The following is an 18,112-nucleotide window of genomic DNA, read 5'->3' on the forward strand; positions in this document are numbered from 1 at the left end:
CATCTGCCCCTATTGTATCCCTTTAGGCTGGGTTCACACCTATAAAACAAAGAGACAAACAGCGCCTGCTCCTAGTGTATTAATGTTTAATGGATAGAGCAATAAAAAAATGACATACAAACTACACACATAGAGGTAAAATGGAATAAGCAATAGGATGCAAAGCAGGTCCCAGAGAAGAGCGGCTAGCTGACGCGTTTCAGGGAAGCTTTCCCCCTTGCTCAGGGCAGCCTTCTCCCTAAAAGTTTTGAAGTTGAAGAAACCCTTTATGCCGAGTACTGTGGTGTACATAGTTTCTTCTGGAGATTTGGGTTCACACCTAGGTGATAGCGTTTTTTATGCACAGAAATCAAATTGCGTGTTTTTGTGGGCAGATTCTAGCTCATTGATTATGATGCGCAAACACACATAAACCGCGCAAAAACACAGCAAAAGTTGTCTAGCGTTACCTATAGATGAGCGGTAATATGCCCAAAAAAAGCTCATGTACTTTTTCCCGCGACAGGCGTTTTGCTTATGTGAACAGGGCCATAGAAATTAAGGGGATTTTCTTGTGGGCATATTCTTTGAGCGTTTTTTTAGAGCAGAAAAAGCGCTGCATAACGCTCGGTGTGAACCAGGCCTTTAGGTCCCTGCAAATACAGAAACATTTGATCTGCCAGAAAAGCTCTCCTCATATACTAACTTCTTGCTGTGGGCTGGCAACACACAGCATTTTTTCAACTTGGTGGCGTCGGCCCTGATCAGGTACCTTCTGCTAAACTACAGAAACCATCCCACAGTCCTCATCGCTACAACAAAACGGACTAATCGTTCTCTAGTCCAAGATAAGAATAAGAGTTTCGGACATAATTAACAGGTATTTTTCCACTAAGTGAAGAAAACACTTTTACTTAGGGATGCACCGATGCTAGTATCGGTATCGGTGCCGAGTATTTGGGCAAGTACTCGTACTCTCCCAAATGCTCCCATGCCTTGCCCGATATTTCCGGTATCACGAAGCTGGGCAGTCAGTCATTACACGCTGCCCGGCTTCCCGATTGGCCAGGAAGCCAGCTTCCTGCTCCCTTGTCACTTGTGACGAGGGAGCATGGAGCAGGTTTTGCGGCCAATCAGGAAGCCGGGCAGTGTGTAATGACTCGCTGCCCGGCTCTCTGATTGGTCAGAAAGCTGGCCAATCGGGAACCTGGGCGCCGTGTAATGATGTGGCCCCAGGGTTTTCGATTGGCCGAGAAGCCAGCTTCATGCTTCCTGGTCACCTCATGATGAGGGAGCATGGAGCCGGCTTCCCGACCAATCAAGAAGCCGAGCGCAGGGTCATTACATAGCGCCCGGCTTCCTTATTGGCCAGAAAGCCGGCTCCATGCTTGGGGACGGCTTCCCTGCTAATAGGGAAGCCGGGTGGCTAGTCTTTACACGCCACCTGGCTTCCTTAATAAAAACAAACTCATGTTCATATGGCTTCCTTAATAAGACTTCCGGTATCAGTATTGGCGCGTACCGAAAAACAAATATCGGTACTCGATACCGAAATACCGGTATTGGTGCATTCCTCCTTTTAATTATATATTTAACAAATCAAAAGGGAGCAAATAAGAAAAGTTCATTGTTAGGGTTTACATACACTGTTATATATTAACCAGTTGACATTTTTCAGTATTCAGCACTGCGGTACTTTGACTGACGTTTATTCCGTCATGCAGCGCTGTACTGAAATGAACTTTATACCCTTTTTTGGGGACAGATAGAGCTTTATTTTGGTGGTATTTATTCACCACTGGGGGTTTTATTTTTTTACTATATTAAGGAAAAATTACCGAAATTTAAAAATAAAAAAACAGTTTCCCCTATATTTAATGATAAAACATTTATTATTACCCAATTTTTTGGTAAAATATAAAAGACGGGGTCACGTCGGGTAAAAAGACACTAAACATAAGACAGGATCACAATATGGCCACCAACTCAAGGAGAGAAGCATGAAAAACCCAACATCAACAAAGGCCCTTACCAGGTGCATTCTCCAACACCGAGAAAACATCTCCTTTGGCGCTAGTGAATAGGACTCCAGGTTTGCCGCCACACTGTTGGCACAGGACAGGTGTGTCACTGGGCCATTCAGAACGCACGGGCGTCTGTGCTTCCGCCTTGTCTTCTTTCTCGCCTTCTGGAGCAGACTCCATCTTTTCTTCCTCTGCAATGGCCACATTATCAAGTGTCTTCTTGAGATTCTCCTGCAGTTTCTTGATATCATCCAGAAATTTCTTTTCTCTTGTGAATTTTTCTGGCTCAGCAATGGGTGATGTTGGAGATCCAGTCAGAAGCTGCTCCACGGTCATGTTTTTCAGACTCTCAAGAATCTTAATAGCCTCCTTAAGTTCTTTAAAGCTCTTGACAATCACTTCATTTTCATTCACTTTGGCCACAACAGCTGCAGTAGCACCCGGCTCCGTTTCTTCTACTTCTGCTTGTGATGTGGTCTCTGATGCAGCAGTTTGGTTTTGGGCTTGCTCCATTGCCTCTGCCCCTAGGCGTGTGTTTTCATCCTCCGTCAAACCATTGTCCGTCTCCCAGCTGTCACTGTCATCTTCCCATTCATCAGAGGAGGCACCACTGGAGCTGCTATCCACAGAGTCATAGAGGGATTCCTCCAGCTCTGACTCCACATTATACAAATGCTGAAGAGGAACAGAAAACTGTCAGAAAGGAATTTTATCGAAAGCCAAATCGTTCTCATCTTTGATTTGGAAGGGTTAGAGCCACTCTCAGGTTTTCCCTGCCATCTGTGTCTTATATGTGGAGATCCCCCCTCTCTATTTGTCCTACTTACCATGGTAAATAGTAAGGGGGGACTTTATCAAAAGTGGAGCACGCAGAATATGGAACATGTGCCCATAGTAGCCAATCAGCTTCTCTTTTACCTTTTACTTTTACGTTTGTTCAGTTAAGCTTTGAAATTAAAAGATAGAAGCTCATTGGTTGCATGCATTACAGAGATGTATTGAATATATTTAATTTGTATTTAACCCAGACATACTACACTAAGAATGTGACTACTGATTTCCTGCATTCATTTCAGCCACCTCAGGTACATAAGGTGAGGGTCAATAAATAGAAACATGTTGCAGCATTGTTGTGGATGACTTCTGCCTCTAAACCGGCATCGTAAGACAAGTTAAACATTATTAACCATCATTACAATAGCATTTATAACCGACACCCACTTGGCCAACCTAGAGCAATGCAGGTTACACTAAACTGACAACTTCACTTTCTCTAGAATACATCATTCTAACTGGACAGAGCGATCCTTGCACAAACATTTAGCAGAGCACACAAGCTTTAAGGAAATTGCTATTTGCATTGCTAGCAGTAACATACAACATCCTTACCTGTGGAAGCACAATGGACCTAGAGTTGTCAGCCCAAATAACTTCAACCTTGCTATTGACATCTACGCGAGCTACTTGTCCCACTGAGGGCTGGAAGACAGCAGCAAAAGAGAAGAGAAACATTACAGAGAAAAACGTTTGTGTAAATTCTATTATTTCATTATATGTTTTTATTACATGTACAAGTTTTAAAATCTGATTTTTCAGTTTGTTTTTTAAGTTTTGGATAGAGTAGAAGTTCAGGTTTTTTTTTTTTTCTGTGTGCGTCCTGTTAAAGCAGGACTCCAGGCAGAGAGTTTTGGGTCATATCTGTTTGGGAAAAAAAGCTACCTCTGCTTAGGTTTATGCCACATCTGGATCACTCCTGTTTAGTATAAAACTCTTTCTTTCACTTGTGCCAGATAGTGCAGTTTTGCTGTAGTTATGGCCGGCTGCGGCTCTCATACAGGGAAGCAGTAGTGAAGTTAATCCGCCTCCTTCTTCATTCATAGAACACTTTGTATTCTGTGAATGGTTCAGCTTTAAAGAGATTTCTCTTCACTTCCGGTCCCAGAGACGCAACAGGAAATTTCTACAAAGCGAGGGGCATTCCCCTTTTAGATAGTTGGCACTGGAACAACCGGTTGTTCAAAGTGTAAGATTTACCCTCATTATTTGCTCTGGTGACATCTGTGGAACTTTGGATTTTCCATCACAATGTCTGCAATAAATACCTGGCAGGAACTCTAATCCTTACCTACCCTTTCCAAAAATAATAATAAAAAAAAGGTTTGGCATACACTTCAGAACCTTGTTAATGCTACTGCAAGCATACCATCCATGAGACAGAGCCAAGGCCACTTGAGAAATGTTGGGTTTTATTTATTTTCATGGGTGCAGTATTTATCAACTACAGAGACAGTAGTCACTCTAATATCCTTGGAACCGCTTTAAGGTCCTGGGTTTCTCTCCCTACAGCCATCGGTGCCAACAACCTCTGGGTCCCATCGCTTTCCCACACTCTTTACATATGAAAACAGTGAAGCTGCACACCTCCGATCACTTGCGTACAAAAACCATTCTGTTGGCAGAGACAGAGACACTACACCTGCGGCGTCCTCCCCTGTGTACGCAAGGCATCAGTGATGTCACTACTTTCATACGGGTACAAGGACAGTGGTGTTTTCAGGTGGCGGTATTGTAAGCAGCCGTCAGGGTGTGTGCATGACCATGCAAAAATGTCAGATGATATTGATACTTAAATTGGAAAGAAGTGTAAACCCCGATTCCCCTGCAAGAAAAAAATAAATTGCATTCCTGACCTCTAAAAAGGGGTCTTTGCGCTTAGAAAACATTGTACTTTATATGCTGAAGTGAAACTCCAGCCATAAGCTTCTGTCTTATTGCAGTCTGTGTCACCATAGGAGAAACTATCCTTTCTTGGATGAATGATACACAATTTCTCAGATGTTTCAATTAAAGGGGGAAGCCTAATAGGCAAAAAATAGGATTTTTGTACTCACCGTAAAATCATTTTCTCTCCGTTCATTGAAGGATACAGGGCAACAGATCGTAGATCCTGAATGGTAGGCCTACCATTCAGGATCTACGATCTGTTGCCCTGTGTCCTTCAATGAACGGGAGAGAAACTACACCTTCGCTGTCTCTTTAGCCAACCCTTAGTGCTCTTGGAATCATTTTGCATGAAATGTTTATGCAAAAACAAGAATGTGTACAAAATTTAAAAAAAGGCTTTTGGCCTTAATACACTTTAAAGGCAGTTACAGAGTAGGTGAGGTTAAATAAAAAAAAAAAAAACACACAAGTCCATCAAGTTCAACCTATATATTGTGTGTGTGTGTGTGTGTGTGTGTGTGTGTGTGTGTGTGTGTGTGAGTGTGTGTGTGTGTGTATACTGCTAGCAATTCCCATAACCCTGTATATTGTTTAAGTTGAGGAACCCATCCAAGTGTTCTTTGAAGCTTTGGATGTTTTCTGCAGATACAACTATTTGTGGGAGGGAATTCCACCATTTACACAGTAAAAACCCCATGCACAGTTTACGATTGTACCGTATTCCTTCCAATTTCTTGCTGTATCCTTGCGTCTTCCCCAGAGTTCTTGGTTTAAGTCGTGTGTTCCCAATACTAATGTCACCTCTTAAGCGCCTCTTCTCTAAGGAGAATACATTTTATTTTTGTAGTCGCTCTTGATAACTCAAACCCTCCATCCCCCTTATTAATTTAGTTGCCCTTCTTTAAACGGTCTCTAGCTCATGGACATCCCGCTTAAGGGAAGGTGACAAAAATTGAACCACATACTCCAGTTGTGACTGTACCAATGTTTTATAAAGTGGTAGAATTATATATTTCTATCCCTTGAATAGATCCCTCTTAATACAAGTTAGTATTCAACTTGCTTTGTTGGCCGCAGCTTGGCATTGCATGCTGTTGCCGAGTCTGGTCTACAAGTACCCCTAGATCCTTCTCCAGCTCTTATTTCCCCAGTGGAACTCCCCCCAGAATGTATTCTGCATGCATGTCCTTGGCTCCCAAGTGCAAGACATTACATTTGACTACATTAAAACCCATTTGCCACGTTGCTGCCCACTCTAGTACTTTATCGAGGTCTTTCTGCAGTTATACTATGTCCTGTATTGCCCTACATAACTTGGTATCAATCAGCAAACACTGACAGCTGTTATGACTTAATATGCCAAGCATAAACATGCTTGAAAAGAAGCAAGAGGCTGTACTTAGCCTCTTCCCACGAACAGAACCAACTGCAGTTAGTCACAACACTAGAGGAGGAAGCTGGCACTGATGGCTTTATTATTTCAAAAAACACACACCGGACACATAAAAGGCACTAAAGACCATCTGCAGAGACTGAAGTGGTGGGTTAGGCTGCGTACTTTGTACCTTTTATGTGTTTTCTCTTGCTTGTTTTTCTGGAATAAAATACTTACTGGATATTGGACAGGTGGCATGCTTATCTAGGCTCCGGAAATCACATTACAGGAGTGAGAGCATGGTGATCTATATTCAGCTTCAACATATGGTTAACTGAAATGGTTTCTGATAAGACATATCTTTTCCTCATTGATTGATAAGAACTTTAGTTATAGTATTAATATCTTATCTCTTGGACACCTGCAGCCTATACTCGCAACCATCATGACACAATACATCATTTTGAATGGCAGATTTGATGGGCTGCTATGCTCTACGCACATTATTAGTGTTATATAGTGTTCCACCCCCAATTGGTTCTGAGGAAGGAGGCTTGACCTCTGAAACGCGTAAACCACTTAATTATCAGGGAAGACGAACAGCCGGTGGATATGCACCTTTCGTTCTGACCCTTTTATGCCTGTTTTTATTTGTCCTTTGTGAGTATCTTTATACCATTTTTTATTCGTTTATTGAAAAGTTTTTATGCGATGGAGGCGCTCTCTGGGCCTATCTGCAATATAGCTGGGACTGTAGGAAGTAATATTTTGCCACACACAGCTAACTTCCTGTCTATTTGTACAAGTGTAGAGAACTGTAGCTCTGCCACTCCCTGGATAAGGTTTATTGACAACATATAGATATATACTGCATCTAGCTTCTCTGAAACAAGTTGGTTACCTGGGTACCATCTTGAAGAACATCCGCCCCTGAGCTCCCAATACATATCACAATGTCTGTAGCTCGGAAACGGAAATCTGGGTGATCAGCGAGGTCATATACGCTGACATCCTCTTCTTCTCCAAGAACCTATAATACACAAAGGTTAATTCTTATTAAACTGAGATACAGGCAAACCACTAAATACACAGCCAAAATACATATATGGGAGTTGTCATACTCGCCTAAAGATATGCAATTCTGTTCAGCTAGTCTTACGTTATAAGTATTCTTGTCACGTGCATAGAAATAAAGCAATACAACCAGATCTAGGACCTGCTCTCAGCCATGACCATTCAAACTGCACTGACCACTCTCACTCACCTCAACATCATTTCCTTCATAATTTAGTTTGATCCATTTCACCACACACGTACGCCCTGTATGGTCTCCAGACTGGACAACACCATACACACTGGAATCTTGCAGAGTGTGAGCTGTTTCATAATAAAGAAATACAGAAAAAGTGAAGAGGTAAACAGTTGATAGAATTATTTTAAGAAATACTCCTATTTTTTTTTTCCACAAACCTCTTTTATCCACCACAAAATCTCCTGGACAAAACTCATTATTATCCAAATGCTGGATGGGGAGCAGTTCATTGGACCTTATGTTAGTTTCTACAGTGCCATCCTGCCACATCACATCTGCTGAGGTCACAGTTGTGATCACTTCAACGGCCACTCTAAAAAGAGAATAGGAGATATGAAACATCAGCCATACAAGTATCACTGTGTGCAGCTTCAGTAACAAAGGCTAAAAAAAGACTGCGAATATTTTATATTTGTTGTATTGATCTCAGACATGGGGCTAATAAAATCTAATTACAGCATTCTTCCGGCTTGGAAGCTTGAGCTGTACCCAACACACCTGCAATGCGTGTCTCTACAGGTCGGAGAAGAATGAAGGATAAGGGGTGTGCTAGAGATCAGGCTCAAAGATGGAAGCTGTCACTGCCTACTGGAGTTCTTGAGGATGCAATTAAGCAAATACAAGCACATCTAGGTGTCCGTTTTTAGATTCTTACATCACTTAAGTGACAGACCTGCTTTAAAAGGAGAACTATGGGGTTAAGGCTTTTCCCCATAGTTCTCCTAAGGGTAACAGGAGGACACAAAGTAGCGTCCTCCAGTCACCCAAAGCTCAGTATACCGCGAGCTACAGCTCGCGGTATACTGAGACGCTGCAGCCGGAACGGATCCCGACAATTATGTCTGGATCCACCCAGCTGCGTGAGTGACAGCCTATCTAGAGGCAGAGCCAGCTTTACCCGCCCCCTCCCCCATCCGTTCCGCCAGTCAGCGCTGGAGGATCGGACAGGTGAGGGGGAATCCAGTCCCTCCCGTCACGGCTCTCTGCCGGCACAGGACCGAGAAGTGAGCGAGCGGCGGTATGTGTCCTCTCACTTCCCGATCTACTGAGCCGACCTGTGACAGTTTCATTGTCACAGGTCGGCTCAGATTATGAGGCTGAGTGAGAATCACTAACCTCATAGTTCTCCTTTAAGTGAATCTGTGTTTTAATCATGCAAGACATGATATTCACAGATGCATATACTTATCCTACCTTCACTACCCACAGCTCAATTCAGCCATGGAGAGTGAAAGGAAAAGTCCTGTGTAAGTTATGAGACATAGCTTATATAGCGCTATATGGACCTCCATGTGACTATGTTGTCATATGGCTGAGTCTGCCGTTCCATCTTACCCAGAAGTCCTGGAGGAATACAAGGTGAGACGACTTCTTCTAAGTAAAAACAGTTGGAGGGAATTATTATTTTAAAAAATTGTTTTGTATAACTGTACATCAACTATACTCCACAAAAGCATTAGAGTAGCCATACCGGAAGACTAGATAAAATATTTGGGGTTCCCCCACTTACAAACCTGTCCCCTGGTTTGAACTCTCTGTACACCTTGCTCTTTTTCTTCTTTTTGTGCTTCCTCTTTAAGTTTCGTATAGACAGAGGAATGCTCTTCTTACGACCAGCCCCACTGCCGCTTTTCGAGGAGGTGGTCGAGCTGGCAGAAGACGTCACAGAGCTGGTGTCATCGGTGTCTTCAGCAGCTTCGTCATCGGCATCCTGTTCATTAGCCTGAAGTGGGAAGTCCTGGAACATCTCCCGGATGTTTCCCAGCAGTTGGTCCTGGGCAGAACACTCCTCAGAGTGTAGATCTTTTGGTAGTTCTTTTCCATTGGTGGCCTCATTTTGTTTAATGCCTTTCTCAGCCAGTTCAGATGCTGGAGGGTTAGAGTGTCTCTTCAGTAGGTCCGCTGGGTTTGAGGACTCTTGTGTACATGAGATGATTTTCACGATTTGCTTCTCCCGCAACTTGTCTCCTTGCTGAAAAGAAAACCACAGGCATGACTTGGAAAGCCAAACTATCAGCAGATAAAGAAAAGCTTTTCCTTTATATTGTTTACCTTACAATAAATTGTAACTTTTTTTTTTTAGTTTTCGATAGAGCGGGTAAGGATTAGAACTCCTGTCAGGGGGAATGATTTTCCCTCACTTCCTGTTCAAGGGACAACCTCTTAATCTGCTCACTTACAAAAGGGAAACTAACAATATAAGAAGCCAGCATTGGCTCTAGGATTCCCATTCTTAATGTAAAAAATACCCCAAACCTTTTTCTACAGTCTGTGTTGGAGAGATTACTTCACTTTGTCTGATGAAAAGGTTGTCCCTGGAACAGAAACGGGAAATCTCTCTAAAAAAGGAGCCCCATACAGCAGTCAAATCTGGCAGAGGTTCTAATACTTCCACACTCCATCTAAAAACACAAAAAAAAGGGCTATAGATAAGCTTCAAAGGATAAATGTGCTTTCCAAAACACACTGGCTCCTAAATATCTTATTTATCTAGCACGCAATGTTAAAAAGTATACCCGTTCCTCAGTATTTTCTTTTCCTGTGCTTTGGAAGTTATTATGACAGGCCCAGGCCAGTGTACACATGATGATACATTTTACGAGTAGAAGATCTGAGAGCCTTAAAAAGGAGAACTATGAGATGAGTGATTTCCACTCACCTCATAGTTCTCCTTTAAAGAAATGTTATAGTCAAAAGGGATTTTAAGCTATTTTAAAAGCTGATGAAATCACTCACAATGGATGCTGCTCCTTGATGTTTAAAAGTTGTGGTTTCTTGCAAAGTCAGCTGGTCCTCTGAGCACTGGTCCTGATTTCCTCTCTCAAGGTATGCAGTTTTGTGTGCTAGTAAGCTGTGCGTGTCTCCACAAACAACAATTCAAGCTACTTTTCTTCCCCCAGGCCCACTTTCCCCCCTCCTCCAAGCTAGTAGATGAACAGTTGTTGAAGTCTGCAATTTCCTTTGTGATCGTGTACTGGCTGAGAGACTTGGAAGCAGCTATTTAGAAACATTCTGATTTTAAGTGTTTGGGCAAAAATGTAAAGCAAAACGTTGGAGAAAAGTATATTTGTTTTATCTGGGTTCATTTTTGAAAAAACGTTTAAGAGTTTAACACACAGTCAGAACAACAGAATTGGAAATTCCTTTGTTTTTTAACACCTGGGTTTCAACAGCCAGGCTGGTAATGCCAGTGACCGAGAAACAAAGTGGAAGCTTGGTCCCTGAGACAAGAGATCTGGCAGAGTCCAGGGATCGTCTGCCAATACAGAAGGTCAGAATGCCACACCCTGCGAGGCCAATCTGAAGCGATGGAATTTCTGGAACACCTTTGTGTTCTATCCAGACAAGGGAACAGCATCAATGGAGCGTCAATACATCAGGGTGTACCAATCCCAAGGCATCTACTGTTGGATACCTCACTCTGGATACAAAGCTGTCCACCTTCTTGTTGTAGCGAGATGCTAGAAGATCCACATCTGGTATCCCCCAGCATTGACAAATTTGTTGCAACACCTCCAGATTAAAGAAACCATTTGACTGGATCCAGGAGTTGTCTGCTGAGAAAGTCCGGCTGCCAGTTCTCTACCTAAGGTATGTGCAACATTAAAATTCTTTGGAACATGAAGTTCCACCAAAGTCAAGCTTGAATGTACTTGCGCCTCCATGATGTTTGATGTAGTCCAATGTCATGGAACTGTCGGACTAGATTTGAAAACAGGACACTCAGACAGGAGAGGGGTTCAATGAAACAACGCCAGAGGAACTGCCCTCTTGGACATTGATCAGAAGTGTGGATTCCTCTGGAGACCAACAACAATGCACAGACAAATGATCCGAGACACCGGCCCATACCACAAGACTGGCATACTTTGTGAATCTTCCAAATTATGGGAAGAAATTACATTCCTGTTGTCAATACAGGGAATGTCAACCACCATGACAGAGACATCCTGTCCTGCCAATCTGATCGTCCTGTCCAGGGATAATGACTTGTCCTATGTTGTAAGAATATTCCTCTAAAAAATTCCTGGAAGGGAATTGAGTAAAAAGGTACCGCTTCGAAGGTGGACACCAATAAACCCCGAGCTCTCAAGCAGGTTCTCAGGGAGGACCGACGACAGGATCAAAGCAAAAGAACTTGATTCCGCAACTTTAGCAAAACTAAAAGGCAGCCATCCACTGCCTGATACTCCTATGCCACCAGTAAAGACTCCAGAGGTGGCCCACGCGTCCATCAGTGTGCACAAGAAAAATAACTGCATCATCAGTTTCTAAGTCCCAGCCTCTTATAAAAGTGACAGGATAATTAAATAAAAAATAGACTCCACACTAAATTTATAAAAGCCATAGAGGAGTCAATACACATTAAAAACAAACATACAGCCAATCGCGGCTGTCCAGTAAGCGGCGACTTCCATCATATTTGGTGGTCCTGTCCGATATCTCAAAGATTTTGGACCCAAGTCTGCTTCAGATCCTCTTTCAAAGACAGCTTCCACTGTCTTTCCAAGCATCAGGTTACCCCAATGACTGCGAAACAGGTAATAGCTGAGGCTTGGATTTCCGTTTAGCATATCAGCAGTGAAGTGAAAAAATCCACTGGGTCATGATAAACGAGAAATTGACGGCCAAACTCCAGGGCACCATGTCCAATTTACGCAAGGTCCAGGATCCGTGGGTTTCAAACTTTCTGCCATCTGATTTCGACAACACATTATTGGATTTCTGATCATTGTGGAGACTCTGCACTTAAAACGCAAGTCTCTGAGATCCCATAGCCATTTCCTTATCCCTCTTCCTTTCCGGATCTGATCCTTTTCCAAAAAATGTCTTCCCTTCTCTCTCCCCTCCATCTTGCTTTGCATGTAGAAAGGTCATGTTTGGGTTGCGGTTTTCAAGCTACTTGTCAAATGTTTGTTGTACTTGGAACCAGTGGCGTAACATCGCCACAGGGGGGCCCTCTGATGCCGTGTGGGCTGCCTGGGTCGCTATGGCATGTAAGGGTGCTGTCTGTCACTGGCGTTTCCCCTCACAGCCGCTGTGGAGTTGTGTCAGTGACAGCCAGCAGCTACGGCAGAAGAGGCCAGCGTTCGCAGTGAAGGAGGAAGGGCCCGCCTAAGAGCAACCCCGCCTCCTCTTACATCCCTGGCCAGCGACCTAAGAGCAGGTGGGGCCGGTGATGTAAGAGGAGGCGGGGCCCGTCGATAGAAGAGGGGGCGGGGCACGGGGACGGAAGAGGAGGCGGAGCCCGGCGACCACAGAGGCGGACAGCGCTGACAGGTAAGAGGTGTGCAGCCCATCCGAGACCCTGCAGAGCCCACTATAGAGAGTCTATGGTGGGCTCTGCATGGTCACTCTCAGGAGGGCTGTTTGGTATATGCAAGTGGCATAACTAGCAATCACGGGGCCCCATACAAAATTTTGCTATGGGGCCCTGTGATTTCTAGTTACGCCCCTGCTTGGAACCCTTTAGTTCGCCAATTGGTTAAGTGAAACTTTTTACTTCTTACCACTCGTTGTGTATTAGTCTTAATTTTCTTGACTATCTTGTCATGTATTATAATTTCGTTAATAAAAAGTTATTAAAAACACAAAACATACAGCCAAAATATAATAAACCCATCATACTGTATTCACGTTCCCATCAACGTCCTTAAAATGGCAGACTTTTCATTTATTTGGCCTAGTGTCCATTTCTCCTGGAGATAGCAGCATAACCTATGTCCCTGTGTCCCTCAATGGACAATCAACAAAAAAACAATTTAAAACCTTGAAAAAATATCAAATTGATATAAACCCAGTTTTAAGAAAAGAAAAATGGGGGATTTATCAACACTGGAGCAGTTGCCCATGGCTAATTGAAGAGGACTTCGACATAGTGGGTATAGCGGAAACCTGGCTGGACAGCACGCATGACTGGGCTACTAATATAGAGGGGTATAACCTGTTTAGGAGGGACAGAATCTTAAGTTTGTTCAGTTAAGATCTGAAAATGAAACAGAGACTCTGATTGGTTGCCATGCACAGCTGCTTCAGATTCTGTCTGCTCCAGTTTTGATAAATTCCCCTCAATGTGTTTTATCTATATGTGTTCAGTTATGTTCAGTTATCCTTTAAGGAGGAGTTTACAATTACTTTTCGCCAATGCACATATTTGTTAGTCACTTTAAAGTGAACCCGTGCTGCAGAAAGAGACGGGTCCATGTTACGGTCATCCCCTGCAGCAGATAATATACTAACCTTCCCTTCACTCTATGGCCATCGGGAGAAAGAGATATGCCTGGTACTTTGAGGAATAGAGAACATGTGATAAACATACCTTCTCCCAAGAGACAGTGCTGGTGGTAGGCAACTAGCTGCTCAGTCACCAGCACTGTCAGGTTAGGGTGTGAGAGTGTCATTAGACATCATTAGGATGAGCTGTTCATCCACCACCATGGAAACATATAAACACTATCAAAAAGTCACAGTTACAGAGAATCAATATGAGTACCTGTATTCTACAAGTGTTCTTTCCAATAGGGGTGGTGACTAGGATCAGAGAGTTGCTGAGAAAGATTAAACAAATATATTGCTCCCTATTGGGGATATTCACCCTGCTTGCTACAGTGACCACTCTTACCAATGCAAAAAGTGAATTGAAATCCAAAATATTTACAGTTGTCACCAACACAGGAGTAGAGAGTAGGTCCAGGGGTGCCTGTCAATGCGGGGATTTCTACTCACATCTTGTTGCGTCATTGAAAGGCAATTTCTCCAGTGAAGTGAGGACACTGACTGCCGTAAAACCTGGAAGGTTTCTAACTACCCCTTCAAGTCATAAAAAAAAAAGTTTTTAGCTGAGAATTTAGCCAGTCATGGAGTACCTTTCTGGTGCCGGCTATGTCTCCAAGTATGCAGTTCTTCTCCAGGCTCTCGCACAAGATTCTAGTGGGCTCCACCATGGTTGGGAAGATGTACAAGCACCTCTCTCCTAGCTGCCTCTGGGTGTGATCAAACGAGCCAAGCCTCTTCACTCTAAGACAATAGAACAGTATAGCATTACTCAGCATAGGAATCACAGTTAACATGACTGCTCTGGCATATATACATCACACTTAATACAGATGTTGTATATTACTCAGTGGATGGAACTTTGGTCAGCTCAGTACAGTTAGGTCAGCCATACATGTCTAGAGCTCGCGTTTAGCCCTCTAAAATCTAAAAAGTGTATGGCCAGATTCAGCATGCCTTGTTCTGCACAGACACACAGTGTAGAGGCGGCCATCTTGGTAGAGGCAGAGCTTTTGCTTCACCTCAGAGCCTATAGGAAGAACACCACTGAGCAGTACTGTAGGGACATCACCACATACCACTCCTGAGACCAGCAGTCACACACAGCAGTGCCTTGGCTCTCTCACTGTAGATATACAGCTATGAGGCTAAAGGCACAGGAGTGTCTAGGCACAGTCATATACCAGGAAAAGCTTTTTTTTTATTATTTTAGAAGGAATTTAAAGACAAAACAAATTTTTCAGGGCACTTCTTAGACACAATTAAAATTTTTAAACATTAGCTATGACATAGTAAATCTTCACTTTGAGTTCAGGTCCACAGGTAATTCAGGTAATAAAATGATATAAAATAATCATAATAATTACAGCACACTAAAAAATGGAAGCAGCCACACGTAAAAAAAAAAAAGTTATCTGAACATTGAGAGCAGCCATTCAGCTGCAGTCAGTGCTTGGGTATTCCGAGAGCCGCAGGTAACGTAACTGTCACAAAAAAATAGCCAGCAAGCGAGATTACTCCATCCATGTTATTTAGTGTGGATGGGGGAACCGAGTGACAGAGTTGGGCTGAACGAGAGAAATCTTTGCCTGTATGGCCAGCTTTAAATCCATGGAGCAGGTTGGCCAAGATACCTGCATTGCAAGAAGGAAACTATAGCAAGTGAAAAGCTTTACCCTGTAATAAATAACTGATGCACTGCTTTATAAAATAAAGGTATGTTTGGCAGAGAGATGCCAGAAGAAGTAGAAGGGCTCTCATATTTCTCAGTTGCATTTTACAAGATTTGACGTTAAAGCAATTAGAAGACCGGAAAACACCAGAAAAATGCAGGAGATGCAATGAGAACGCAGAAAAAGTGAGAGACTATCTGGAAAAAAGAATTATACGCAGACCTACTGCAAAGAGATGCACACTGCAGCATGAAAACGTACAGGGCCCGATTTTCCATAAGCCCAGGGCCGGTGCTGCCAAAAGGCAAACTAGGCAGCCGCCTAGGGCGCACAGCTACCTAGGGTGCAGCCTTGACCACTCCCCCCACGGCGCCCCCCATCTATTTCAAATTGCAAAACCCAATAGCAGGCCAGCTATAACACCTGCCCACTGAGCAGAGGAGCGTAACCGAGAGACAACTTTCTCTCTCAGGTCCGCTCCTCTGCTCAGTGGGAGGAGTTTCAATAGCACGTCTGCTATGGGCTATTTCAAATTAAATTACATCCACCTGTTGCCTGCAGAAGCTAACCCACAGGAGAATGGGGCTGTGCAGGGGGGGGATGCAAGTAGCTGGTCTTGCCTAGGGCGCAAAATAGTCTAGCACTGGCCCTGCATAAGCCAACCAAGGTACGAGAGCCAAGGGCCCGATGGATTTCCACCAGGCCCAGCTACAACCTTCATGCTCCTGCAGTAAACCAGGGGTATAGCGCAACTGATAAAAGCTGTGCACCTGCATGTCAGGCAAGATGCACTTGTAGGCAGTTGGCGTCTGAGGTGGTGCTCAATGCTGATGCAGACAATGCAAAAGGGGCAGCTTCTCTGTACGCTCTGTGGCCCTGTACTCCAATTGCAATCTTTATCAAGGCCAAACAAAGGGACTGGGGGGGGAAAGGGGCAAAGCTGCTACTTTGTGTAAGGCCCTATTCTGACTTAAACCATCTCTGAAAATATGTGACTGCAGCTGCGAGGAACCATCAAAGGGACCATTACAAATCTGAAGAGAAGAAAATGATCCCACTAGTTCTGAAATTTCCATAAACTTGAAGCATACTCACTTGTGCAAGTTCTCCAGGGTTATAACAGAGGAGGGTGGGTCCATAGAGTCTGCACCCCCCAAACAAAAGCTTTTCGTTATCCACGTTACTTTCAGCTGTGTCACCTGTACCTAAATAGATTAAAGGATACAGTGAAGAGACATAACTATGGTGAATAAGAATGCACCACAATACACATACACAGGAAGCAATGTAATGCACAGTCAACAGCAGAGGCAAGTGTTCTATATGCAGGCTGAAAGAATAAATGCACTTTCAGACAAAGTGCACTTATTATTTGCCCCCCTCACCTGACCTAACAGATGTCACCCTCCTCCTCCACTGACACATACTTATCAAGATCCGGCACCCAGTGTTCTCATCGTGCAACTAAGTCCTGTAGACTTCTATGGGGTTTGTCTATCTACTTCTCCAGAGAGAAGCAGGAAGACAAGTCCCATTGACTTCTATGGGGCTCTTCATGCCCAGCAGAAAGAGGACTCCGGTGTGGGATGTATGAAAAAAAAAAAACAAGACAGGATGCTTGATCTCTGTAAGTGTGCATCTGTGGAGGGGAATGTTGGGATCTGGTAGGACAGGTGACGGGCCAACAAGAATAAGTGCACTTTGTCTGACATTGTTCTTATTCCTGAAAGGAAACATTGTTCTAGCACTCACCTCTTCAACACCCACACGGAATTTGCTCTTGGCACTCAGGACTGGCTTTACTCCAGACAGCCACTGGACATTAGAAAAGACTTTGGAGGGGCCAATAAGCACTTGGCCAGGATAGAACCCATAAGCGTCATCAAAGAACAGACCCTAAAACAACATATGATTTAAAAGAACTTTAAAAAGTGGAAACAAGACATCCAAGTAAATTTAAACCTTAAATAGATGACATTATATTTGCTACAGTACTTTGTATTAAACATCCCAAATGTTTCTTATTAATCCTTTTATCATCTCAGTGCTCCTGATCTCCTCAAGCCCTTTTCAGCCTCTTCCTGTCTACAGGCCCTCGCTCCAGCATCACATTATTGCTCTGGTCAGGCTTCCTCATAATGACAACCATGGACCATGCCTGCACCGTGAGTATCGGCATGGCTGCTTGTAGTCTGCACTAGAGTTGAATATGACAGAGTGACAAAGCAGCAACACAATTGGGAGAGTTTTCGCTCTATGACAGGAAGTGACTGAAGAAACCTTTCAAATGGTAGGATCACCAGTTATTAGATGTTAAAAAAGAACACTGAGCAAAAAAATTCTTAACCCTTGCAGTGGGGCTACCCCCCTTGCGCTGCAACAGTTAAGTGCTCGTTTTCAACTAGGGACAAAAATAAAGATATACTTACTCAAACCTCATAGCCGACCATAGACTGGTCCTTGTAGCCTGGCTCCCCCTCCGCTGCAGCAGTCCAGAGTCCCGTGATTGATAACGCCCTATATAGTGTATAGGATGCGAGGACACCGAGAGACATCCCATTGCTGGAGTGGAGGAAGAGACAGGTTGCAGGGAACGGTCTGAGCACCTTTTTTTTATCTTTGCGGGGGTAGCTCCACTGCAAGAGTAAAGAATATTTCCGCCCGGAGTTCTTTAATGAAAGCTGCAGAATTCATACAAATTTTAAAAGCTTTAAATTAACATGTTACAACCTATGATAAATCAGTGCTGGGG

At 43.5% G+C, this 18,112-nt stretch overlaps 1 protein-coding gene across 1 annotated transcript in view; it reads right to left on the minus strand.

Annotated features, from left to right (window-relative positions):
• The window catches only part of UBE2O (ubiquitin conjugating enzyme E2 O), a 64,283-nt gene that overhangs the window by 24,992 nt on the left and 21,179 nt on the right, over positions 1 to 18,112 (minus strand). Inside the window, exons 6-14 of the mRNA XM_018568408.1 lie at positions 17,113 to 17,256; positions 16,456 to 16,565; positions 14,281 to 14,431; positions 8,929 to 9,386; positions 7,573 to 7,727; positions 7,367 to 7,479; positions 7,004 to 7,132; positions 3,393 to 3,482; positions 2,012 to 2,678 (exon numbers count right to left, since the gene is read on the minus strand). Of these exons, the coding sequence (XP_018423910.1) occupies positions 2,012 to 2,678; positions 3,393 to 3,482; positions 7,004 to 7,132; positions 7,367 to 7,479; positions 7,573 to 7,727; positions 8,929 to 9,386; positions 14,281 to 14,431; positions 16,456 to 16,565; positions 17,113 to 17,256 (2,017 nt within the window). The remainder of the gene's footprint in view (positions 1 to 2,011; positions 2,679 to 3,392; positions 3,483 to 7,003; positions 7,133 to 7,366; positions 7,480 to 7,572; positions 7,728 to 8,928; positions 9,387 to 14,280; positions 14,432 to 16,455; positions 16,566 to 17,112; positions 17,257 to 18,112) is intronic.

The sequence above is a fragment of the Nanorana parkeri genome, unplaced genomic scaffold (assembly GCF_000935625.1).
Source record: "Nanorana parkeri isolate BGI_ZX_2015 unplaced genomic scaffold, ASM93562v1 scaffold1182, whole genome shotgun sequence".
NCBI classification, from domain to species: Eukaryota; Metazoa; Chordata; class Amphibia; order Anura; family Dicroglossidae; genus Nanorana; species Nanorana parkeri.